Source organism: Tetrao urogallus, assembly GCF_951394365.1.
Source record: "Tetrao urogallus genome assembly, chromosome: 1".
Taxonomy (NCBI): domain Eukaryota; kingdom Metazoa; phylum Chordata; class Aves; order Galliformes; family Phasianidae; genus Tetrao; species Tetrao urogallus.
The window spans coordinates 52,508,964-52,536,458 of record NC_136813.1 but is presented as its reverse complement, the minus strand read 5'-3'; the positions used below and the strand labels follow the sequence as shown (position 1 = coordinate 52,536,458).

At 38.0% G+C, this 27,495-nt stretch overlaps 1 protein-coding gene across 1 annotated transcript in view; it reads right to left on the bottom strand.

Annotated features, from left to right (window-relative positions):
* The window catches only part of ITGBL1 (integrin subunit beta like 1), a gene marked incomplete at both ends in the record, with an annotated part of 131,288 nt that extends 104,591 nt beyond the window's left edge, over positions 1-26,697 (bottom strand). Inside the window, 2 exons of the mRNA XM_079537685.1 lie at positions 25,222-25,433; positions 26,606-26,697. Of these exons, the coding sequence (XP_079393811.1) occupies positions 25,222-25,433; positions 26,606-26,697 (304 nt within the window). The remainder of the gene's footprint in view (positions 1-25,221; positions 25,434-26,605) is intronic.
* Positions 26,698-27,495: the final 798 nt, after the last annotated feature.

The following is a 27,495-nucleotide window of genomic DNA, read 5'->3' as shown; positions in this document are numbered from 1 at the left end:
GAGCACGGAGGTGCCAACTTGCATCATGCCTTCACAGAATACAATGGTATTATTTCCCAGTCTCCAATAGTGAGTTGGAGTTATTTGGTCACAGGCCAGATTACCACACATCAACACCCACCTCTCATCTCCTAGGTAAGTCAGAGTCTTATAGCAATAAATGCCTCAAAAAGCAAGCTTTGAGCCAAAAACAAAGAAGGATTCATACAACACAGCATAGTAGATATGCTATGAAGCAACGACATCAATTTTTAGTGCTCCTGTCAAAGGACAGACACAATTTTTCACAATTTGAAAGTAGGCCTGGATTAGTAATTTTCTTTACCTGAAACATTGAATGGATCAAAAAATAATAATATTTAGTAAAAAATAGATTAACAAAAGAAAAAGTTCACTTGTTAAATATAAATATTTTATAATTACTTAGAAGACAATTTCCTGATTTTACCAAGTGTCATGCAAATAAATGGTTTCAAAGAAGATACTACTCTACAATAAGAATTTTATTTCAATCAACATTTCTGTTTCAGTGTCCACAGAAGTGCTTCGGGCTTCTGGTTTTTGGAACACCAAAAAATATGCACTCCTGCCTCTCCAATGAGCCCACCTCCCAAAGAACTCTCTAATAAAAATTGAAGACTGAAATGTTATTTTGCATTTTCATAAAACAATAGAAAAGTTTTATGCAAGTACTTTTAAATCTCTGTTTGTAGATTGTTCTTTTGTTAAAGTTTGTCCATTTGGGCTAGATTAACAGGGCAAATCATAAACTTTCTTCATGCTCAGAGTCTTATCATGTGATAATATTTTTACGTGTAGAGTATGAAAACACTCTGTCAGTAGGAGAATTATCTATTGGTAGAGAATTTTTTGTTTGAACAACAGCAGAAAATTATAATGGTCTGCAATGTTGAAAAAACACAGCCATACCCATCCTTACTTGTCAGTGTGCACAGAGTGGATGAAGTTTTTCCGAGAGCTTGGTATATTTTCCAGGAATTGTTTATTAATTCCCATTATTTATTTTATTCCTGATCAGCCTTACACAAAGTAGTTATCAGGATTTCCCCACAGCAAGTCATTCATTTTTCCTGAAAAGATGTTTTACTTTGTCAGCATACAGGATGCCTTGAGAAATACTGTCAGAAATCCCTTTCTCATGGGGCTTTCTCACGGGCCTCAGTAATTGCAATTGAAAACATTTATATACAGTATGGTGAGATAGTATTCTGTGCAAATACTGGCAGGGCACAATGGTCTCTGGAGCAGTATTGTGGTTATCAGCTTGTTTGGACAGTACCTATCATAGTCCTGACTGACATTTTCAGCTATTTTATGTACTAAGTGCTACAAGAAAACACAAAATGATATTTTTATTTTCAAGTGAACAATTTAGGCTATCTCCAAACTTTCCTTTCACCTGAGCTCTTTCAGTGCTCTTCTAAATACTTCTTAATTAACGTAAAGCCTATTAATTATTTCCTTTATCCTAAAAAGAAAATCACAGCCCCAGAAAGGCATTAAGGAAGATAAATCTATCTTCTAGGAATGACAAAATCATGGAGCAAATGGGGGGACAATTCTGAAGCTGACAACATATTTGTCTGCAGAGTCTGCCAATAACCAGATGTTTCTGCAACATAAGTGCACCGAGAGCTCAGAACACCTATCAGAGATAACTACAGTACAAAATTAATGAGTAGAGCTTCATTTAGGGAAAAAAATGTTAATTTCAGACCATGCTTTCACCAGCTGTTGTCAAGGAAATCTAGAGTAATTGAGGGAGCAAGAAATTTACCAAAAATCTAATTGATAAATGTATCTCTAATTTGCTTTAACTACTGCTACCCTTTACCAAGTAATTGAAACATAAATTCATTTCTACAATATTTCAATAAAGATTTGTGGGCTGAGTCATAAAAACAACTAAATAAAATTTGCCAGTGTTTATATAGAGAGCAACAGGATGTTTGAATGAACTTTTGCTCATTTAAAGTAGAAAAGTAGTGAAGATGCTGTTGACAGACTTTACAGACCTTACAAAACCACAGCTTTTACTGATACCAAAGGCAATTGTTTCTCTAGCAAAATTGTAAGAGACTCTCCTACAGTCATCCCATCTGAGGCAGAATTATGAAGACTGTGGTAACTTCTTTTTTTTTTTTATGTCTCTGCCAAAATAACAGAGTTACAAGTTAGAAAAATTAAAACTTATGGTGGTCACATATGTGCTCTTTTCATTGCTTTCTTCAGCAGGACATGATGATATCTTTTGCATACAAAATAATTACGTTAACACAGCCTAGAGCTTACCATGAGTACCTATGATGTCGCTACTTAATAAGTGTCAATTATGAGACTTTTCTTTCTATATTTGAATTTGAAATGCTTTCCATGGAAGAAGAGACAAAACTTTGATTTATTACCATTTAAGTATAACAGAAGTAATTTAAAATAAATATAAACATTCATGCAGATCCGCAATGCCCACAGGATAATTTAAAATCTAATCTTTAGCAGATGCCTAGAAAGTCTAAGTGAATAAAATCTCTCTTAAAAGGAAATGAAAGAAGTATGGTTTTCCAGTGTCCACCAACTGGGACTGTTCTTGTAAGGAACGCAGTATTTTTGCTAATGAACAGCACACATTAAGTTTAAAAAATACTCAGAAAACTTATTGAAGTTTATTTCTTTTACAGGTGTTCTACTAGTTACAGAAATATTAGCCTGCACTGAATATTGTGCATCAAAACAAAATAAAGAAAAGTTGCTTCTGTACATTTTGGAGACCTAATGAAGATTATTATCAAGGCCAATAATACTTCAAATTTTAAACTATTTTAAGGGAGTATATTTTCTTTTTCTAAAGCATTTTTAGACACTTTACTTACTCCTTTTCTGAAGAGATCCACAAAAGCTAGAGGAATAACTAGATATGTGTGAACTGGGACTTCTGCTCAAATGTAAGAATCTTTCCTCCATGACCCATAGGGTCAAGGAGAAAGAAACCTGAGTTCCCAAAGCCTTGACCCTGATTCCTAGAGGCATGTAGTCATGCTTGATGTGCTCCAGGCCTCTCCTAGATATATTGCAGGGAAGAACAGCAGAGAGAATAGTCTAAACTACCCTCCTCAAGTTCATCTGAGAACTCAGGCTCCTGTGGCTGCATGGCCTCAGACAAATCAGGTTAATCTCCTTTTGATCATCTCTAATACTGCCTCCTGCAGCTTCATCTCTTGATGACAGAATGCCCTCCAGCACACAGCTCCAATAGCTCTACCGCTCCTGGAGACCTGTATTATCTGCACAATCATTTCATGAGCATCATCCAAGTCGAGACCTCGGATGTTCTAGAAATAGTTGCTTCAGTTGTTGTTGAGGTTGACTGTACCACGTGATATGTTACCACCACTGCTGAGCACGTGTGCTGCTCCCAGCAAAAGTTTGGCCTATACTTCTTTCTACCACTTGATTTTCTTTGCACTTTTCTGATAGCTCATTATCATGAAAATGTGTCTTTAGCATTCTCTTCAAGCTTTCTGCGAGAGAAGTCCTATTACCATCATTCACCAGTGGGTTGATAAGTGAATCAATAAATTCATGAGTTGCATTGATAACAGCGTACATGGAGTATTCTTCAGCAGAAATGCCTGTGTCTTTAGAAAAGTCATATTTCTTTGCCTGTTCTTTATAATGAGGCCCCTAATTCATTCACAGTCTCACCACCATCAGCCTGCCGTGACAGCATTCTCTAGTGCAGTTCGTATTCCAGACTTGTTTGAAAAGTTTATTTGCATATCCATTTTCATAGATGCCATAACTCAAAATTGCACAAAGATTACTGGAAGCCCAGTGGTTCAAAATGTAAACTCGTAAATGTAAAAAATATATACATCATCCATAAACATAAGTTTACTCATGAAAATCTTGTTGCCTGTTTCACTTGTGACTTCCAAGTTTGCATCTACTGATGTCATCAGCTTGTTCAACTAAGAGAAATTCTGAATTGTGCCCTTAGGGACAGCAGTGAGACACACTTTCATTCCTTAAAAGCTTTTTCATGTTGCATCAGCCACACAAGGAGGCTCTCAGACAACGGCAATCCCAACAATGCCTACTGTGAGAAATTTTGTGCACATCTGAAATCTGCAGAACAGTGAATGGTGCAGTCACCTCCAGAGGACCCCAATGTCCTTCCTCCCTTCATCCTCCAGGGCACATCTGTTCTACCTACATCAGGCAAGGGAGCATTGCCAAGCTCAAGCTTTAAAAAAACTCTCAGAACTCCTGACTTTCCTTTAAGCAAAATTAATTCCTCATCCAACTGCACTGGAAATGCAATTTCTCACAAGAACCAAATCCAGTTAAGTGGGAGCTGGATTTCTCTGGCCGTCTGCATGCTCTTGTTTATAATAATTGCTTTTTCAATCCCATAAATTAGGTTGTTCAGGTCTGAAGTTCAAAAGCCCAGTACCATCTGGCTAAACAGCTATTCTTTTGCATCAGCAAGTTTGAGATTTCTTTCTATGACTTCTTTCCTTGCATCAGCTTGAACTCCCTTAGAAGAAAGCCTCAAGTTATTTCCCACCTGGAACTACGTAGGGACAGTCCTACCAAAAGCCTCCTGCAACTTCTGCCTGTCTAACTTTGTAAATTTTCTGTTCCCTGCAGAACTTCGGAGGATCAATTTCCTCCCCGTGTTAGGAAGTGTTTGCCTGACTCTGCCAGGTGCTGCACCTCACAGTCACCACGATGAAAATGTTGATAGTGGACACAGCCACAGAAATACTTTACCAGGTATTGTGTTTTCATGTAAGTCTACTTGACAAGAGAGATGCAGGTCTGCTGTCCTAACAATTAATAGTCTCCTAAGGAATCAGCAGATATTTTCCTCAGGTGCCACTGTTTCAAAGCCAATGGCATAAGTTTTATTATTACTATTATCATTTTTTTAAGAAACAGTAGGTACATCTTGGACCCAGCCAGCAATTTCAATTCGCACAGGGAGGATTTAATCTCTCTTCCTCAAAAGCACCGAATTCATGCTGAGGTAAGGCTCTAACACCACCTATTGGTGGCAATGCCGGCTGCTGTGACCTTTGCAAAAGACAAGCTTTTCTTACGGCAGAAGAGAGATCTCCACGAACATTTCACAGCTGAGCTGAAACCTGTGCAAAAACGAGATGATGGTACAATGAATCTTTCCACAGCCTGCAAATTTCCTCCCTGGGAGGCATCCTTCCATTTGTCTGGAAGGGAAGTGGTTGCTTTCTATCACAGCGGCAAATACCTCCCCAGATAGTGTTTGCTCCTGTCCTTTCTTTCTCCCACTCCCATTAACTGTGTTTATGGATTAGTAATTTGTTTCTGCAATACATCACTTGTATCATACTCTTGGCCTGTGCACTGAAACAAGCTTCCTGTTGGCAGATACCACAGTATTTTATTCCATATTCTTAGACATTCTTCTACATTTAGGAGCGTTGAATAGCATTTCTCATCTATTAACCCATCCATGTCACTTATCTAAATCCTTCTGTAGTCTATAAGAATAGCTGTTTTTTCACTGTTTGCTACTGAATCTAATTGAAGAGCATACAAAAATTAGAAAGTGTAATAGAATCATAGATTCATCAAATCATAGAATCCTTAGAGTTGTAGGGGACATCTGAAGACCATCTAGTGCAACTTTACTGCAATGAACAGGGACACACAGCTAGATTAAGTTGCTCAGGGCCTGGTCCAGCCTCACCCTGGAAGTCTCCAGGGATGGGACATCAACTACATCTCTGGGCAACCTGTTCCAATGCCTCACCACCCCCACTGCAAAAGACTTTTTCCCTATATCCAACCTCAGTCTACATCTTTAAGCTCTTTAGGCATATTCGTTAGCCTGTCAAACAAATGAAAGTGTATTACAAAAACACTAAGGAATAAATAAAAATCATATTACCTCAATATTATTCTTCTCATTTCAAACTCAACGTTAATTTTTGTTCATTTTTACGCTAATTTTTACACACTTTTATTCAGAGCCATATTCACTTCTAATTTTCCTATTCAATAGTTCATTGTCTCCATAACTGATTTCCAGTGTGAAAACCTTTCTAAATACTCACAGACTGCCTATTGGTAATGGTTAGTTCCAACTTCAATCAGTATTTTCCTCTCCACTCATACAGCCAGCAAGTTTCACAAAGGATCCCTAGACAGCACACCAGTGAGATGCAATTGTCTCTTCTTGTTACAAAAGGAATTGTTAAATGCTATCTTCTCAGGGATTCTTTTACAATTAAGTCAAATGAACTCCCATACATTCACCACTTTCCAAGAGAAACTGAGATATGCAGTCTGTATAATGTGTATATCTTTCTAAAAAGAGAGGTCTGAATGACAAAGACGGGGCAGTCCCTCTTTATGTCACATAAGTACTACAAAATTAGTGACAAAAAGAATATGCGGGCATTTATTCCATAATTTTAATGTTCTTGAGATTTCCTGCTGCCCAGGACCTATTTTTGCTTATCGTCAAATGTCAGATCCATTTCCAACATTCAGTGGAAATCCTTTCAGAGAAGATGGATCATGTAGGTATCACTGATGTCAGTTATATATATAACTGTTCTATGCCCTAAAGATCATCCTAATACTGACTCACAAAACTTCAGTATTTGTTGGTAACACATAAACAGATCTGGTTATTTCCAAATTGATGCTGTAAAGGTGTTTTCACCTTGTAAAAGGAGTACATTTAGTAGACTCATAAATTTGTAGTGGAAACTGTTAATCTTGGACTGCCAGACGTAGTTGACTATGCACTGAGCCCAAGAACATATTCTTGACTAAGGAACCAGTTCACCTCTACCCAGATAACTAGTAATCACACTAGTGTAGGAAAACCCATGCTGATGGCTTGAACAATTTTTTTTCTGGATTGGTAAAATTTTCTACATTGGTTAAGACACCAAAGAAAAAAAAATAAAAGCTCCATTATTTTGCAGGCAGTTTATTTCAATTGCTACCCCTTGTGATGTGGTCCTTTGGGCCTGACTCTGCAGAAACAAGAGTAGCCTCATTAAACACAGGAGAGGAAGCAAGCACCCACCTTAGGTATTTCAACTACAAAATTGAAATGGCAAGGATAGCAAATACAAATGGTAAACCTAGCTAAGTGTAGACAGAGCAGTGCAGGCAAGATTTGAACTATCCCTGAATGCTCCATAATTTGAGATGCAGCAACGAAATTTGTAATTTCTTCAATGAGTGAATTTAAGATATCTTGAAGAAAAGTCATTTTAAAATAGCACTTTCCATAAAGCTAGGCTGACTGTCAGAATGTTGACTGTTCTTATTCTTTAATTATTTATAACTCAATCCCATATTGATCATTCTGTTATTTCACCTCAAACTCAGACTACATTGTAGGTCACCTGGATTATTCCATTTGTTTGTTTGGGCTTTTGTTTGCTTTTCTTTTAATGGTACTATTATATAGCACTCTTCAGTTCTTCAGAAATACTGTATAAGCTCACCATCACCTGCTAACCTTGGAACATAACATTTTCACTCTTAAATTTTTTGTTTTAATTATAATTTACAGTGCCAGTAAGCAATGCTTAATTTCACTCTTCCTGGTAAAGGAATGAGATAGCATTTTTCCCCATCTTCAAATGATGTCAGCGTGTTATTCTATCCAAATACAGAAAAATAATACTCATGGAAGAAGTATTCCTCTTCTCAGAAAGTACAAATCTCTCAGCAGTGTTAACAACTTGCATGGTGTTCTCAGAATTTTTAAACTTCCACAGTCCAAGAATGGGGCATAACACTTGACAAATATCTTATTTTTACATGCTTTCCTGATGTGGTGGCAACAGTGGTTGTGCTCTTTTTAATTATCTACCATACTGTATTCATGTGACAGATGGGCTACATATAATCAAAATAAGACACTACAAGAGTAGATGCTGCTTGTGTTTCCTTTTGAGCACTTCATGGTACCACAGAAATTTTTAAAAACAATTGAAAGCCTTACATATCAAACTGCCTAAATTTGTCATCTTGCATAGTATTTGTCTGCTTAGTTTCTTACTTCAGGTATTTTGATTTAGTTTTAATAGATAATTTAACACATCAAAGCTGTTGCTAATAAGTATTTCAGCATTTATCATCTTTTCCTCTCCTAACTACATTCTGTAAGAACAAATGTCTTGTAATTAAAGGGAAAGAAGTGGAGATGGAGGAAAAAGGAGAAGGAAATAGACAATACTGTCAATTCTTTAATGTTTTTTAATTTGTAAGATACGCACTTGTCATCCAATTTGCCTTTGTTATTTTTATTTTATTAACATTGTACATGACGTCTGTTTTAATTAGGCTGCTGATCATTTTTACTTTTTCCATTCATTTCTATCTAAAACTGATAGAAAAATAATTTGTACAGAATAATATTTTAAAGCCACTTCTCTAAACAGAAGTAGATTTCACTTCAAATTCCAGACCTATCTAAGGAAATAAAAGGAAGCTTTAAATGATGTAAGCAATGTGGGCTTAAGAAGTATTAAAATCTATTAATATTTTATCAATAAGATAACAAGAATAGTAAAAGTAACTTTAAAAATGCAAATTGCACAAATGGAGGTCTAAGCTGGAAACAGATTTCTTGGTCTTTATTTGAGTAAGCGAGTGAAAAGAGGCGTAATAAACAATTCCTTTCATTATCCTAGCCATAATGCAAAGTATGTTCACAGTAAAAAGGCTTGTATTCAAACAAGTAAGGCAAAAGATCCCAAGGCAGAAAATATGCTTTCCTAGGAAAATAGAGTGACTGGTGAAAGACACAGAATTAGAATGTTAATTTAAGCATGCTTTGTGAGAATAGGCCGAAAACACTGGGGACAATAAAATGTTCTTTAGATGTCAGTGGCACATTTTCAAAAAGTGCTTTGAGAAATTTACATCTAATCATTTAAAAGCTCTTAATGACAATTCTGTACAGCAAATTGTTGACATCCCCAAAGAACTATTTACTCTAAAAATTATTATCAATTTCTTCTAAAATTATTATGGTTTTCTTTGTTTCCTTGTTTTGTTATTAAAAATAAAAAGGATTTTGAGTGTTGGAGCACGACAGTAACTTTTACTTTTCTGATAAAAGTTAGGAAAAATGTATCATTGCCTTACTCAACAAATAAAAAAATGTTTTAAATCTTTCTATAGAATAATATTAGGTAAGGGATAAAGATGATCCTAAAAGTGGTGACTTCATTTGGCAAGGGTATTGCTACACTTTTTCCCCATAACCTTTCTGTATTCTATTTTTAAATCAAAATCCAATACACAAAAATCCCCAGGAGCAACGTGTCATCCTCAGTAGTAAATTACAGAATGCATTCAATAATGCTAAAGCAACATTGACACTATATGCCAAAAATATTAGAGAAAGAATAAGAAAGTAAAGGCAAATAGAGAAGGAAAAAAGAAAAGGAAATCCTTTAAGTCATTGAATTAAATTTCCTATAGGAATACATAGATCTGAATTAAGAAATGAACACAAAATGTCACTTTGGGATCTCGTTCTGCTTTGAATTGCATCATTCTTGTATACTTACAATGGAATTACTTGTTTTTTAATAGGGAAAAATGAACAGAGTATCCCAAGACTTTCTGGCTTACCATATGCTGTATTATCTGACATAAATATTTACCAGGATGGCATGTCAGGCCAAAAACCTGGATCTGGTGTCCTCCTGTCTCCTTGTTCAAAGCCTAGCCACCATTTCTCTGGGAGCTGGTACAGCCCTGGAAGCATATTACTCCTGCATGCAGAGCCTCCTTGGTTCACCTTATTTAGGCCACAAAACTGGTTCTGTCCTGGTACACACCCCAGTAGGTGCATGAAGACATCCAGCAAACCTGTGGAGCTCCACATTTCTAACCTTTGCTCTGGGTGAGTGGGGAATTAAATGCTTTGGTCAGATAAACAAGTTAAATTACACACAGGAAATCACAGGCATATGAGACAGACAGTAATTGCAGGCAGTATGCCTTTCTAGAAAGCAAACATATTTTCTCCATGTCCTGGGGTGGGCTGCATTCATGTGCTTGCTCACCACCTTCAAGACAGTCAAGGAATCAGCCATCCACTTGAGTGAGCCTGGTGACTTTCTAGTAGCATGAGCATCTCTCCCTTCTTCACATGCAAGGCATAACAACAAAGTGATAATTAAAAATTTACAGACACATTGTTTAGAAAGCTAAAGGGTACAAGAAAATGTTAAAAATCAAAGTGGAACACATAATCATAGAATTATAGAATCATAGAATCATAGAATGGCCTGGGTTGAAAAGGACCACAATGATCATCCAGTTTCAACCCCCTGCTTTCTGCAGGTCGCCAACCAGCAGACCAGGCTGCCCAGAGCCACATCCAGCCTGGCCTTGAATGCCTCCAGGGATGGGGCATCCACAGCCTCCTTGGACAACCTGTTCCAGTGCGTCACCACCCTCTGTGTGAAAAACTTCTTCCTAATATCTAACCTAAATCTCCCTTGTCTCAGTTTAAGACCACTCCCCCTTCTATCTCTACCCACCCTCATAAACAGATGAAGAGGTGATGTCAGAAGACTATCCATCCCGCTGAAGCAAGGCTGCCTTATCCTTTCTTATTACCAAAGGAGAGGCAATCCAGGGCCTCCTACTGTTGCTACCTGCATTTCCTGGTATATATTTTATCAAGGAAATCAGTTTTCAGTTTCTACCAAACTGAAATCTCACACAGCATTAAGTTCTCAGGACTAGGCAGAACTTCATAATAAAGCAAATCTCTAATACCTTTTCTTATTTAATAAACAATGAAATATAAAGCCAGAATTAAGAGGTGTTTCTGAAAATAGTTTGAAAGTGAATCAGAGGATATTTCGGCGGATCCATGGAGTAATAACAGGGTAGGAAGAACAAATAGACAGTAATAGAAAAGTAAGGCAGGCAATCATAAACTGTTTACTTCCCTGCTGATGGATGAATAGATCTCAGGCAGGTTTTTTATTTAACTTTCTGTTGGTAGTTTTATTCCTGATGTCAGGCTTAAAAGACAAACCCAGACTATTTGGAATCAATACTGTCAATATTTTTAAAACCAAAGACCTCTGAAGTCTTCAACTACTTTCTAAAATAGATGGTAAGCATAATGTTTCACTTATAGAAAAGAATATGAGACACATAAAGTTAAACTGTCCTAAAGACAAACTGAGCTGGGGCAACATGATCTTCCAATTTTTAATCTAGTGTTTAAACAGTACCAAAGTAGTTGCCTTTACAAGGCTGTAATCAAGTGCTAGAACAGACATTCAGCCAAACTTCATGGAAATCAGGAGTCTTGGAGTCACTAAGCGTCCAGTGACCAGTGGCAACACAACTTGACACAGCTGTGACGAACCATGTCACTGCTTTTGATTAATGATGACCTCCTATTAGACACAAAGTCTGACACATATAGTATTTTTATGATTGGTTTCTATGCTAATAGTGCAATGGTAGGTCCCAAGAAAAAATCAGATATTCTTTGTTTTTTAGTTGAAAGATGAAATTTTCATGTTTGCTCTTTCAGGTTATCTTCTCCTGATGAACATTTAAGGTCCTACAACTTCAAAAATGCTCCACTGCAGGACTACTTCATGTAGTCATGTTCATGACTACTTCATGTACTTCATGGAAAAACCTAGGAATAATCAACTCAGTCATTTACTTTGTATTCAGTAGAAAAAGATGTCTATTGGAGGCTGAAGACATCAGAGAAACGTAAGATACTACAAGTAGCCTAGGGCAGATGGACTGACAGCATGCTAATAAGTGAGGCAGAACTAGCCTAATTAACAGCCATTTCTTAAAAGACAATCCAAGACACAAAAAAAAAAAAAAAAAAAAATCTGCTTCTGCTTATTTCAAGAGCTGCTTTTTGTTTCTAATTTGAATTATAGATTTCTAAATAACAATTCTCATAATAAAAATATTACACTTTTAATAAAGAAATTGGCTAAATAAATTGGTTTGGTTTCATAACCCATCTCACCTTATGTCACAAAATATTTTTAACTGTTTCTAATTTCTGTTAAATGAGTCAGATAAATTAAGCACTATTTCAGCAGAAGTGCATTTGTACTTCTTTTGAGTCTTTTTAGCCTGACAAATAGACATGTTTTGACATCTGTGATGACTCTGAGCAACTGATCCCAGTTCGAAGCTGGCCCTGCATTTAGCAGGAGTCTGGGACAGCTGAGCTGCTCAGGTCCCTTCCAATCTAAAGTAATTCTATTCTAATAGGCTGGCTGCAAACCATCACCATCTTCCTGCTTTTACAGTTTAACTGACATTGATGGAACAAGATGGTAAAACATAATAGCACTGAGATCAAGCAAGCCTTATTTTGTGATGGCACATATACATGTAAAAATGCATTATTATATCTGGTGTTTTTTAGGGGGTATATAGAAAAAGGAATATGCCTTGGGGAAAGTAAACTCATATATTCATTTCTTTTCCATCAAAATTTCTGCATGAAAACTAGCATTTCTCATGAAAATAAATAAAATAATTGATCGATTCTGACATTAAATAGATTCTTGGTGGGGAGCAGAGCTTAACTGTACAACTGGATTTCAGAAAGGAGAGTAGAAACTCCTCTTTTGATATGGAGGTTAGTCTGCCTCTTGTGGAAGTGTACAAAATAAACAATATGGTAACACAGAGGTGGCTACTACCAATACCAGTGGTAATAAGAGCCTGAAAATGTTGTCTCAGTGTAGTTGATGTTAATGTCCCTCTAGTTCAATTTTCCTAAGCCAGTCATTTTTGCTGCCTGAGAAACATATTCCTGTGCAACATCTGCCACTTGTAACTGAGTCCTTTCTGTATGTTCTAACTTCACCACAACCACTACAAACACTGGTCTTTTTTTTTCTGGCAGGCAAAGTAATGAGGAAATACATATGTTTTTTCTAACAGATATTAGCAGCCTTGTGCCTATTTGTCTCTTCTTCCTTTCATCTTCTGTGTTGAAATCCTTTCTTTAATCCTCTGATGAAATCTTCTTGCTTATCCAAGATGAACAGTTGCCTCTAGGTATACTCTACACTATTTGTTCCAATACCAGTGTTTCTGTCACTTTACCAACTCTAATTCTCTATGGGATTAAGAGGACCGCATTTCATTACTTAGGAATCAAAAAATATATCTTGAAAGTTCATGAAGGTATTAGTTTAAAACAGACAGAAACCCACAAACCTATTCAGAAAACTGCACAGATCTTTATCACTTATGATTCCCTATACTTGTGAATTAAAGAATGTTCTCAGTTTCTTAGTGCAAAAGACCAAAATTTATCCAATGTTCCAAACCTGTCAAACTACAGAAGGAAAAATGTTTAAGAAAAAAAACAAAAACATTGAATTTGAGGGTTGGGCTGATGTAAATGGTACGTAATATGTTATCTTCAGAGAGCCTTGTATGGCATATCTTACCATAACATTTTGGAAAGCAGCATACAAAAATGAACTGAAATCTGAATGCAGCACTAGAGCAGTATCTTGCAAAGAAAAATGTTGTTTCAAGACAATTCTATAGACCAAGAAATTCCCAGTAGAACTTATGTTGTTATATAACCTCTGGAAGTACTTGAAAACCAGGTATATCAAAGTGTGCCTTTGGCCAAAATACACATTCTTCCAGCAGTAAAACTACATGCAAGAGCAGCAGAATGGGTGGCAATTAAAAACATTTAAAATGCTTATAATTCCTTTACTGTACAGTGAGACTTTAAGGTTCACATCTCAAAACTAAGAATAAAAATTCAACCTGACTTGGCACCAACTTGTATCTACAGTACTCAGAAGAATGTTTTTGGTGTTTAGATGGTGAAGTGCTGCTCACAGAGTTGTTCCTGTGCATTTGAGTCGCATCTGTTCTAATTTTAAACTCATCTCATTTTTTGGCTCTCTCTCACATTTTTTCCAGAGTTCTGTCTTGTCTATCCAGTTGTTCTAAAACAGGATTTTCCCACCTACCTTTTCACCTGGAAAGCTGATTGTATTTCTCTATCAACTTTTGGCATCTGCCAGTTTAGTCTCCCCTTCCACATGCACAATGTCTTCTGGTTTTTGTCTCCTTCACTTACAGACTGAAAGAAGCCACTGGATTAGAAATTTTGTGAATGTTATCATCATAAAATTAGTTCAGAGCTTAAAAAATATGGCTGCTAAGTCAGACTTGTGCTTTCCAGCTCTGAGGAACACTTTGTAATGCATATATTCTCATACATTCCAGCTGCTGCTTGTATACAAATTCTTTACATTTGTTTTCAACCTTCAAACCTTTTTTTTCTCTCACTTCCACCACATTACATTTTCTGCGTACATTTAGATTCTTTTTCAGCCAACCAATAAGCCACAATAGAGTGGAATTCTTGGCTGCTGATGCTTGCCAGAAGGTGTGAGGACGTACGCAGCCAATGTACGGCTCAGTCTGGTCCATTTTTGAAAAGAGATTTAGAAAATTAAATGGACAGTTTGGAATACAAATGATAGCTCAAGGTTTTGGCATTACCATTAAAAAAAAAAAAAAAAAAAAAAAAAAAAAAAAAAAAGGAAATCTTAAGGAAAGCAAGTTCTTATTATAAAATTGTCAAGTAGATGACCAAAATAAATGGTAGCCCTCAGAGAGGATCTGTACACAGTGACATGAAAGTGGAAACAGAATTAGCAATAGTATCCATCAGCAATACCATATGACTCACTGAAAGACATTTAAAATCACTTCTGTGATTCACATGGGGAGAAAAGACAGAGCAAAAGGGGAAAGAACAGAGTGTGTGGTGGGACTGTCCGTTATGTCAAGACAATGTGACTCTTCAGGGTCGGCCTTTGTCACTGCTCTTCTGAGGTGACAATTCTGTTGTGCAGCACAGATGGAGCAACATAACACACCCTCTAAAATATTTTTTCCCAAGGTTACCATAAAAATACTTCGAAGTACCACAAAGTCATTTTGGTCTACAATTGCAGATATTTCCATTACAGCATCTTTGGAAATCATTACTTCTCAGCAGCAGTGAACAATGAATGACTTTATGCCATTGAAGCCACATGGCTCCATGAAGCACTACAGGGATGTGAAGGACACTGCAATGAAGGAAAAGATAAGCAGTGATATTTTTATTTTCATTCATGCATGAGAAAAAGAGAAAAGAATACAGAGAGGCAGAATTTCACATTCCCTTCCCATGAATGTGCAGAAGAACTGTGAGGAAGACCACATGCACAGGCAATGGAGGAAGACCTACCGAAGTAAAGAAGGAAAAAGAAATATTCATACAGATTTGTGCTCAGATTTCCCTGTGTACATATGGGTTATTTTAACGTGAAGAAGGGAATGGCAGAGCAATTTGCACATTCCCACTTCTGTGACAGTAATCAGGTTGATAAAAATATTATACCCCGTCAATGCCACATCTTTTGACTTGCCATCCATCTACATAATGTTTTCATCAACACAGGATACAGTCCATTGCTGTCAAAGCAAAGGAAGGTATAATTTTGTACTGAGAAAATATAGGAAATTCATATCCCAAGGCAGTGTTCCAAAACATGGTCTATGACTATAATTTTATTAGAAGTACAATCCTGCTTTATATATATTTTAAAAAAAAAAATTCTGAAAAAAAAAAACATTTTTACATATTTACTTTCAGTGAAATATACAGAACAGATGGAGTTCCTGTTTAAGTAGGAATTAAGTTATTTGCTGTTTAATGGGGCCAAAAAAGAAAAAGGAGCTTCTAGAATACCACTGTTGTTGTGATATGTATTATCCTACATCAAACTGCAGGCTAAACATTCAATTTTCCTGCCTATTATCCTCAGTCAATCATTAACTAAGACTGCATGTGGTTAAACAGAGCAAATGAAACAACAGAAATGCTTCTGTTTAATACTTCCTCTACTTTATTCCCATTACAAAGGTTTGACTAAAAAAAAAGTTTTCCAATGACTCCCAACTTATTACAGAAGTCAAACCACCACATTGATTTATGCCTCGTTGTTGAAAGCAGGTTTACATTTTAAACAAACAAACTCATTCGTGGGATTGTTCTTGCGTAAAGACTTGATAACGGTCATTTAAAAGTGGGGTCACACAAACTGGAAACAGACATCTATTTTTTAAAGAAAGATGAAAGTTCACAGTGTCAACAGATTAAAAACTATGATTAGTCATCCCTTTCAACAAATTATAACATTTAGAAACATGATAGTGTGACAAAAAATTTCATTATACTACCTCACTAGGGTGTTCATTATTTATTCATTATACTCCTCACTAGGGCAGGACACCAGGCCAGAGAATTGGCCTAGCAGCAGCATCAAAGAAAATCAGCCTCAAAGAGATCTCTGGAAGAAATCATCTGGACCAATTCTGTGCCTGGCGGCACAAACAAGTGGATGCTTTTCACTTCTGACAGCTACTTGTCCAGCCTGCTCTTGAACCACTCCTTGTGACAGAAATCCCACAGCCTCCCTCAGGCAACCTTTAACACTGTGTGCAAGAAAAGTTCTCTCTTTGGAAATAAGAAACATAATGAACAAAAAAATTTTGGTGTGCTGGGCCACCTACTCCAGCCAGGGAAAAGGGGAAAGTGGGAAAAAATTTAAGCCTATTTTAAGGATTCCATGGTTTAGCGTCATATTCTACCAAGAGCTTTTACTACTGAACAGCACTCACATGAATAAAGCATGACTTAACAATAAGTATTTAATTTCATACAACTGCAGTTAACTTCTACAAGCCTGTGAAAATCTGATGAATTCCTGCTGGGACAACAGCAAAGGTCATTGGTCTGAGAAGCAGCCACCAGGAAGTGTAAAGACAGCCAAAGTGGATCAAACACTCACCCAGGTCTTCACAGAAATTGCTCTTTGATGAGCTAGAAGAATGGATTAGGAAACCCGTTAAGAGTAGTGCCAAAGAACTGGGCCAGATAGAGACCACCCAAAAAGCAGCAAAGACTCTGAGAGCAGGGAGTAGTATTAGGAAAAACAATCTGGCATTTGGAGATAGTCAAAATTTTCAGACTGGGGCTAGAAATCATTGCCTGTGCAGAAAAAGATGGAGGAAAAGTCAAGACAACACCTGTAAATCTGAAAGACAAAGGAAGAAAAGTCTGTAAGAGAGTCCAGAAATTACTTGCTTGTCTTAAAAAAGATTGCTAAGTTAAGCACAAGGTTGAATAACTTTATTTTAAAATAATCTGAGTACATTTGTTAGACACAAAATAAAGTGAAATCTGTGTCTACTGTATTATTTAGATGAATTATACTGCAAGAACTTCATCTAAAACCTTCTTGTGTGACATGCTTCTTTGAAACCACTTAGGGAGAAATAATGATATCTAATCTGGACAATATCTATGAATAGAGCCTTTTCTAACCTGCATGTAAGTGTAGCAGATACAAATTCTAAGCAATTAGAATTTTCTTATTTACAAAATAGAATCCCACAGAGCTCATATACAAAAGCATTAAGATGGTGAAAGAAAAGTAGACTGACAACTATCCTGCTCTTCCAATTAAAAAATGTTTTTCTAATTGTAACTTTCCAAATCAGTAGACCATTTAATAGAACTTGGGATAGTTCCAACAGTGTCATTTCTTAATTAATACAATGAAGACTAACTGTAAAAGAATTATGTTTTCATTTATCAGAATGTTTTCATACAAAAGTCACATTTCTGTTAAGTCTAGAGAAAAAAACATTTGGTAGATTTTCTGCCAATCTGCTGAATTACATGGAAGTTTTTCAAGTACTAATATACACAGAAGGACACAAAAACGAAGCACAGAAATCATGTTAAAATGTTGTTGAGATTGAAAGCATTCTTAACTTTGAAGATTTCATTATTATTACTACTATTTTACCATTCTTTGCAAGTAAATGTCATAGTCTGTATGATGTTCCTGTGATATTTGTCTGCTATTAACTGGAGACTCTGGTCAAACAAAGGGAGGAAATGTGGAGACCAATTTTCTTGTTTACATAGCTGTATTGATTTCATTAGACTTATGTCAGTGGAAAATATAGGTTTCTGTTAAGATAAAAAAAGAAGCCATAGTATTAGCTTTTATTAAGACATCTTTTATCCCCAGCAGTAAAGAGGAGTGACAGGATCCACTTCTACATCTAACAAATTACATAACTCAAACTTGAGTTTGCCAGTTCCATCTTCAGTCATTTCTTGTGCGTCTGTGTATCACATAGAAGGCTCGTAGGAACACTGTAAATCTTGAGTGTGAAATTATTTTTTGCTGTGATACAGAAATTTATGCCACAGTTAAGCCTCTCTGTTTATCAGAGACTGTATACAAAGGAAAGTGGTTCAACAACAACAACAACAAATCTAGTGATACACTCCCAAATTTTTCCTCTATGCCTCAATTCATTAAGCAGTCCTAGGGAAAAATGATGCAGTGGGAAATGCTCTGGTCTCTGTGTATGATGGGCCAGGGAATGTGAAAGGCGTACTTTGGAAAAAGGTGCACTGCATCTTGAGCTTGTGAACAGGTTGCTCAGAGTGATTTGTTCAGAGTAGTTCTCAGATGGGTTTTCATTTACAGAAGCAGGAAGGACAGAGCTTAAAGAGTTCTCCAGAGCATGCCAAGCTTATGAAGTCAAATAAGGGCTGGGCAAGCTGAAAATTGTACTGTTATTGTTGCTATTGTTTAGAAATGATCATTGTAAAAACTGATCTTAGGCATTCTGTTTTAAATAAAAAGGATTTTTACAAATGGAACTGTATGTGAACCCACATAAATGGAGAGCAGCTGTATTCAATTGCACTTGCTCCTAAATTCTCAATTCCCATTTAGAGAAACTGCCCTTTTAAAGATGATGGGCAATTTTCTTTCAGTGATAGCTGTCACTTGGATCTGTTCCTAAGCTCAAACTGGGAGTTATGCTTCATTACACTGGCTGTGTTCATGATGAGGATCATCTGTGGCTTGCAACAGAAGTGAGAACAAAGATAATTCATTCAAAAGATGGTCACTAGAAGCTCCAGTCTTGCAATAATATTCTAGCAAAGTGCTTCAACACCACTTCATGATTTTAAATACATTTATTACTGTTTATCTTCTTTCCACAGAATTAACCTGCCTATAAAAACAGCAGACAAAAAACTAAGTACATTTGCAGTACTAACTTCCACGATTCTGCAACAGAAGGCCTCAACTTTATCTCTGAAAGTCAGACCACAGTTGTACAACTCATTCATTGCTGCTATTCTTTCCAGTTTAAAAGCTGCTGGAATAACTTTCCCCCAGGAACACAGTGCTGTGACCAGTTTCTCCAGATACAACATCTGCTGCTGCATGCGGCTGCCAGGCAATAGCAGGTTGGCTGCAACATTTTCCACATCGTGAAATTATTACTCAGTCCACTGATTTCCAGACCAGTGTCAGAGTTCCCGGCCACTTTCCCCATAAAGAGACCCAGATATTCGTGGGAAGACTCTGACTGCCACTTTTCAAGTCACTGATGAGAAAATACCTTGGCTTTTGTCAGTGGCGCTTGTCAGTTGGACAAATGAAAGGATGAAGGGTGTCTTAGTAGCGTTAGGAATTGCTTTTCAAGAAGGGAGACAGGTGCAATTAAACTCTTTTAAAGCCTTATTATTTCTTATATGAAAATCTGATCATGTTGCTGCTTGAGTTGATGTTTCAGCCCGCTCTCCACCTTCAGAATCTCTGTCTGCTAATAAAAACCCATTCACTTAACAGGAAAGGAAGTTTCAAAATAGCCTTTGAAAATATAGTTTAAAGAACACTGTTTTCACTCCGTACTCACACTTGAAACATAGGACTGCAGAGAAACATACTTCTGGATATAGATACACGTTTTTAGATGTATAACTGTTATTACGGGCAGAAATTGCAAGTGGTTTGGGCTGAAATAAATCCCCTCTTTTTAGGGTGAATAAAAGCTGAAAGAAACAAAAGGTCTGCATTATAGTAGTAGAAGCAATGGATGATTTGCAGGACAACTTATTAATAATAGAATTTTAAATAAGCATAGAAAAAGTTACAAAGAAAGTCAGTTCTTTTATAAAGGCTGTCATAAGAACACTTACTAAAACAATCCACTGCCAAAGCAGGTTAAGATCATTAATACACTCTCCTGTAACAGTAAGTACACCATTTATTATCTATCATCCATCTTCTCCATATTAATGAAAATGAAACATGTATGTTCACGAAAGGGTGTAGGCTTAAAGACCAGCTAGTTCCAATCCCTCCGGCCCTAGGCAGGGTTGCCAGCTGCTAGATCAGGCTGCCCTGGATTCCATCCAACCTGGCCTTGAACGGCCCCAAAGAGGGCGCATCCACAAACTCTCTGGGCAGCCTGTGCCAGTGCCTCACCACCCTCTGCATAAAAAATTTCTTCTAAACTTCTAACTTAAATTTCTCCTCTTTTAGTTTAAAGCCATTCCTCCTTGTCCTATTACTATCAGACAGTGTAAAAAGTTGGTCCTTCTCCTTCTTGTAAGCTCCTTTTCATCTTCCTGGAGTCTTCTCCTCCAAACAAAACAGGACGAATCCCTCATGCTTTCTTCACAGAAGAGGTGCTTCAGTTCTTTGATCATCTTCATGCCTTCCCCCTAGACCTGCACCAACAGCTCCACATCCACCTTTCTGTACTGGGGTTCCCAGGCTTCAACACAGTACTCCAGACAGGACCTCACAAGCGCAGAGTAGAGGGTAGAGGGGAAAAATCACCTCTGTTGCACTGCTAGTCACCCCTTTCCTGATGCAGTCCAGGATACTGTTGGCCTTCCAGGCTGCAAGAGTAATCTGCTTTGAAATCTCTGTCTAACCTTTCTCTTCATTCCTCATTTGTCACTGGTATGAATATACACACTGCTTTTGGAACTACAACAGTTGCAGGTGAATCCAAGACTGCTTGAATTTACCTATCTTGAATATCAGCAATATAAAACTGTGGACAATAAAAGCTCTGCAAGTTCTTTGAATTCCATTCTCAATTTTAGTCTGGAAGGGGAAAAATTGTTTATCAGATCTTAATAACTATGGAAAAAACAAAGCTAATCAAATAGTTGTGGACATAGAGGACCCTTTTCCTTCCATAGGACTCTTTTCAGCTGTCACGGAGTTGTGTCTGACCCCATTAGATATGAGCAGTAAAATCTCTAGTGTTTTTCTAAGACACCTAGAATGTTCTCACTACAGTTAGTCATGGAAGTTTATACATAGTTTACTTTCTCTACCCTTGTTAATCACAGACATATTTAACAGCAACAAAAACTAAGACATTTTTAAAAATCCACTAAAATTGATTTTCCTCTATTCTGCAAAACCACAGGCAAATATGTGTCAAGCAACTCTTTGATAGGAATCCATGCCACATTCTGTTTTCCTTAGCACACAACACAGGCTCCAGATACACTAAGAAAGCCCAAGGCAATATGAAAGTGTCTGAGGTCAAAACTGCTATTTGCAAATAAACAGCAACAAATACACTTCCTGCCCTGAATGAGGTATAAATATTTTGAGATTTCGATTCAGTGGTGTGTAGTCTTCCTACTTTTATCTCCTACTTTGAAAACCAGCAACAAATGGCAAAATACAAACGTCACCAGCACTGCAAAGAGAATGGCAGTACTGGGATTTCACTCTTCTCTGCACTCTCAAGGTACAGCAGGAAGATAAAAAGGCCACTGAGGAGGAGAGGGGATCCAGTGGATCACTCTCTTCTTTGTTTCTAACTCCTTGAAAAAATCATCCATTACCTTACCCAAAGAGAAAAAACTAGTCACAATTCCTTCCAAAGCATCTGGAAACATCTTGGAAGGGTAATAGGACAGAGAAGTCTCAAGCAAGGGAAATTAAAAGGACAGGAGAGACATTGTATCTGCTTTTCTTCATTACTTACAGAATAATTTATTTTTTATTGCTTACATAATGCAAAAAGCAAAAAACAACAGATACAGAGATGGACTTCTATCTTCAGGCCTTCCATCTTCTGAATAAGGGTCTCCAGCATCTGGTCCAGAAGGTGGATCTGACCCAGAAAGCATCGTGGAAGAACTGCATACTGATCAACTAAGTATGTTGTTTAGCTTGGGACAGGAGATGGAAGTGAAAGTGTGTCTGAACTGATTGGCAGGGAAACGCCAAGATAACTATCTTTGGCACTAGTGACAGACAACTCTGTCTGTCCAACTCTGAATATGAATATCACTAGTGATTACATATCAACCACTTGAAAAAGCCATCACTCTGGCAGGATGAAAAGTAGCTCTCTTGAAATAACATTCAACTCAGATGCCCTGGCTGTCTAGAGGAATATTCAATTAGTGTCTCAAAATTCTGCATGTAGTCCTCCTCAGCTCCAATTGCTATTATACTTATCAGGATAGACTAGCATGAAATAGTGCAGTATACATAAAATTAAAACTAGGGGGGAAAGGGAGAAGGAAAAAAAAAAAAAAAGAAGAAGAAAAAATGAAAAAATGAAGAAAGAAAAGGTACAGAAATTCAGTAAGACATCTTGGCTATTCATCCAGAAGGAATATGATTTCGTCACTGAGTCAAAAAATTTGCTCTAAGATTCAAAGAAAGGAAGACATTCCATACCTAGGAAATCAGCTTGGTGGCTTAATGCAAAGAAACAGAAGGTACTGTTGAGTGAATGGTCCTTCACAGTCAACATACAATTTTTCTTTCTGATGGAATATTCTAAATTTGTCTAAGAGGAGGAACTAATAGACAAAGACTTAAACTAATAGAGACTTGACAAGACTTGATTGTATGCGAAAGTGGTAAATTCATGCAGTGAATTACTGTAATAGCAGTATCAGTATCTTTTTCTCAGAATATGAAGACAAGATTATGAAATTCCCCGTATGTGGCATACATAGAAAATCTGGTGTAACGAGATCAAAATACCATCTATGTTTTTCTGTCGTGCTTTAAAATAAGACCGCAGGATTGAAAGGCAAATAAAAGAAGTCACATAAGTCTTTGAGGATCAATATCTATGCCACTGTCAACCACATGAAAGGGCAGTAGTCCTGCAAATTTGCCATCAGAATGTTTCTGGAAGGAACAAGGGGGATGTTAGTCATGCAGTGCATGGATCACCCTCTTGCCAGTTACAGTAAACCTGACCAGGAAGGAGTGCATAGACTGGAATGGAATATGATTTCCATTGACCAGATCCATACTATGCATCTCAGCCTCCAAAAAAGTTACCTGGGATCTGCTCTCCTGAAGTGCTGATCAACTCTGAACTCCAACAAAGTTGACTCTACTACTGACAAGAAATACAAACCAAACAAGCAAAAAAACTCAGCTATTTCCCTCCCCATAAATGTGTACTATTTTTTGGTTTTTTGTTTGTTTTTTTTTTTACTACTTTCAATGCAGATGAGTGAATTTTGGTTTTTGAGAATGCAGTGATAATGCTGCTTCAGTACTCCACCTAGATGGAGTGACAACTACAAAATTTTCAAAAATGTTTTTGAAAAAACATTTATCACTTAACATTTGCATTTTTAAACTGATATATAAAGTGTTATACAAACTATCATTAGAAATCTCTTGGGTTTGTTTATCCTGTCAGCACCTCTTTCCAGCAAAGCACTAGCAAAACTTTCAGCCACATTAACAGGACATTAACAGGAACATAATAACTGAATTTGCAACAAACTAATAAAATTGGAGGACCTTTCAGTTTAACTGTATAACTGCCCCCAAGAAACAGTACCAAGCATACTGAGATCACACCACTGATCAGAAAATTCACCTTTGGGGCAGCAAGCACTGACATGAACATCTGTCCTCAGATATTTCTTGTGTAACTAGATTTATATTGCTGACGAGAGAGTCTATAAATCAGTTTCTCCATAAAGTCATAGGTGCCAAATACAAATATTTTTCTTATAAACCCATTCTTGATCTTTCCATATTAGTATTGGACTTCTTAGCTACATTGTTGCTAAAGTAAGTTGCTCTTTTTTTCCTACAGAATTTGCCAAACCCACTGCTGGAATGCATCTGTATTATCCTCTTACTAGTAGAATTCCTGTAACATTCCCATTGACCTAATTGCAGTTTTTGGCCTGAAAAGATGACACGTTTGTGTGAATCTGGTAAAGCTGTTTAAGCGGGGACACAAGAAATGAAGTGCCCATGTGACCCGTTTCATCAAGATCCAGACTGAATCCCCTTAGGAATGTGATGGCATTTCTTCTTGCTTTTCTCTAAAATCCTATTCTAAGCTTCTTTAAAGAAAAAAACCCTCCAAAATCTGACAGAAATAGCCCAGAAACTTAAGTAAAGACAGCTGGAAAGATGAAAGAGTGATAATGTTTAGATGCAAACCAAGTGACGTGCTCCAGCAACTGGCGGGGGCTAAATTTTGTCCCAGAAATGTATGCCATTTAATCTGCCATTAAAGGATAGAGTGTTAGTGGGGAAATCTCAGAAACCACAACACAATTACATTGTTTTAAGTCTCTGTTTGGACAGCATTATCTCTACTTGGAGTAAAACTGTTTTGGTGTTTATACCCTTCAGCATGATACTTGTTACAGCAAATATTCTTCCTCATAGCAGGAGAAGAAAATAATTACAAGACACAACAAATTGTTTAGCAACAGTTTAAAGCCTTGATAGAAACTGCACACCACTGGTAGGTGAGCAGTTCAAATGCAGCAATGTTACATTAAAAAAAAAGCATACAGTCTTGCATTTTGTGTTAGATTCAAAATGCAGTTTATAGAGTCTCCATACCAATGTGACTCCTACTTTTGCCCTTGCTGCTAAAAAGTGGGCAAAGTCCCATCTTATGGCACAGGCAATTCCTTTGACTTGTGACATTTAATCCTCCAATCAGCCAAAAACCCCATTTAGAGTTTTCCCACTTCTCGATGTCAGGAGACTCAGTCAAAAAAACTAATAAATAGTTAAAAATTAAAGATCCTAAATTATGGTTGGACTCGATGATCTCAAAGATCTTTTCCAACCTAAATGATTCTATTATCTCACAAAACTGTAAGATGCATAGATGACTGTGTCTCTGCTCTATCTACACGCTGTGTTTCCAACATATTTCTGGACTTCATTTCCTAAAGCTCCAATTGCCACAGTAGCTTCTTACCTCCACAGACCTTCCCGTCGTAGACCTCACACACCCAGTCTTGGCACTCGCACAGCGGCCCATAATATTTGCCAGCCTCCGTCACTTGGCAGATGCAGACCCCGCAGTCGCACCTGCCCCTGCCACTGCACAGTGGGCCTCCCGGGACACGGCACCGGAGCTCTGCCTCAGCACGGGGCAGGAGGCACAAAACAGGGCTGCCCGAGGAGCTCCTGAGAAGGACAGCCAAGAGAAGAAGCTGTGGTCAGAGCCAGGTGCTAATGAGCAAACCACCTCGCTGTCACAGCTTCAGCCATTCCCCACATCATCACTTTTAATGCCACAGCTTTGTTTATGCTTTCAAACTACCATTTTCCTGAAATGACTTGTTTTTAACCCTTTTTATCAGAAATATCCTTGTTATCTGCACGAATGCTTATGTTGTATATTAATTATCATGTTAAACTGCATTAGGTCCATCTCTTTCACATGTACTTGGTATGTATGCATACCTATCTGCACATATACATACTACATGTACAATTTGATTATCTGTTATAAACCTTTTTGGTCTGGATTATTCCAAAAGTTTTACAAAAGACAGAACTTCTAAGCAGCAAAACCAGAACACAGAATATCAAAAAGCAACTTATGGTTGATTCTACTAGAGTTATATTTGTGAAAGTAATGATTTTGCAGTCTTCTGGTTGTCAGAGATAGGGGATCTTGCTTTCATCAGAACAGAAAGCAGCAGTAATCACTGATTTCCACAAAATCACTGGGCACAAATTCAGTGGCTGTGATTTTATTAAATTCAGGAGAAAACACATGCAAGATCTGAGGATTTGCTATTCTGCCATGCAGTTCTGCCATGCAGTGGAGATAAGGACTTGCAGGACATACACAAGGAGAATCAGATGCTGCCTCACCAGGATTGCAGGAAACAGAGCAAAGAACAAGGCCAAGTGACAAGCGCCAAAAGCAGGTGTTCACCATGCTAGGGAATGCTGACAACTGAGGTTGGTATTATCCACACTCCTCAGATACTAGATGTTACAGGTTTGGGATAGAAGAGCTGCTGTCTATAAGCATAGGCAGGTGCTGGCCCTGAAAGAGGCAAAGACCTAAAGGAAAATAAGGTTCATCATGCTGTTACATTGAGACAGTGGAGCATACATAGTCTGTGGTCGTGCTCCCACTCTACTGAGCAGCAGAATTCAAAGGTTTGGGAATAAGCAACCATCCCTGTCCAACTTTTCCCTCTTCAATGCGTGAACGTTCTCCATCTCAGACACAAAATACCTCACACCTGCACAACACTCCGCTTTCTCCACATCCAGACCTCCATCACGCATCCCCTAAGGTGGGTGATAACCCCCCAAAATCACTTCCCCAGTGTACTTACCACAGGGCTGGGGTGGTGGCGGGCCGCAGACTGGGCAGGGAACCCACCGACACCATCAGCAGCACCAGTCCCAGCAGCCTCTGCGCGTGCATTGTGCCAACCGTGCCCCTGCTGCCTCCCTTGGGTAGATGGACAGACAGTGGATGGACAGACGGATGGACGGACAGAGCCGCTGGGCGTGTGGAGAGCTGTGAGTTGGACAAGCCCAGCTCCAGGGCTGCTCCCCCCGCGCTGCAGTGGCGGTGATTAGCTGCCTGGGAGCGGGATTTGGGCAGCGCTCTGGGAGGGAGGCCGGTGCCAAACCCTGAAGTTTACAGTCTAGGCAGGGGAGTAATTAGAAACAGTTGCGCAGCCAGATGGTTTATTTTGATGTTTTAAAAGTGGCCCGCACACAGATGTGAGTGAACTGTCTCAGTCTCAAAGTGCAGGCACCGTAAATATTTGAGGTATGTGTATCCCCACGTCCTTTGACGGATGGCTGTTTGGGACGTGCCCTGTAAGGCAGCGAGGAAAGCTGTATGGCAGAGGGGTTGGGACTGATGCCTCCCTGCAGCCCTAGTCTGTGAGGCAGTGCAGCAGATCCAGGTCACAGGCTGGCACCAGGCTGGGTAAGCACCGATGTATAAACATCAGTAGTGAGCCGATGCCCAGCAGCTCATTAACACACATAGCACAGTGCTTCAGAGCATCAGCATGAGAGTTTAGAAGTGGCTTAAAACTAACCTAAAAGAAGGGAGATACATACCAAATGAGTAAAATTTGGCAGGAATGACCATGTGCATTTCTTCAGAACTGAGAGTTCAAAACGTCTGCCCTGTGAGCAGAGGCCAAGAGCTGGGACTGCCCAGTCTGGTGAAGAGGAGGCTCAGGGAGACTCATCAATGCCTATA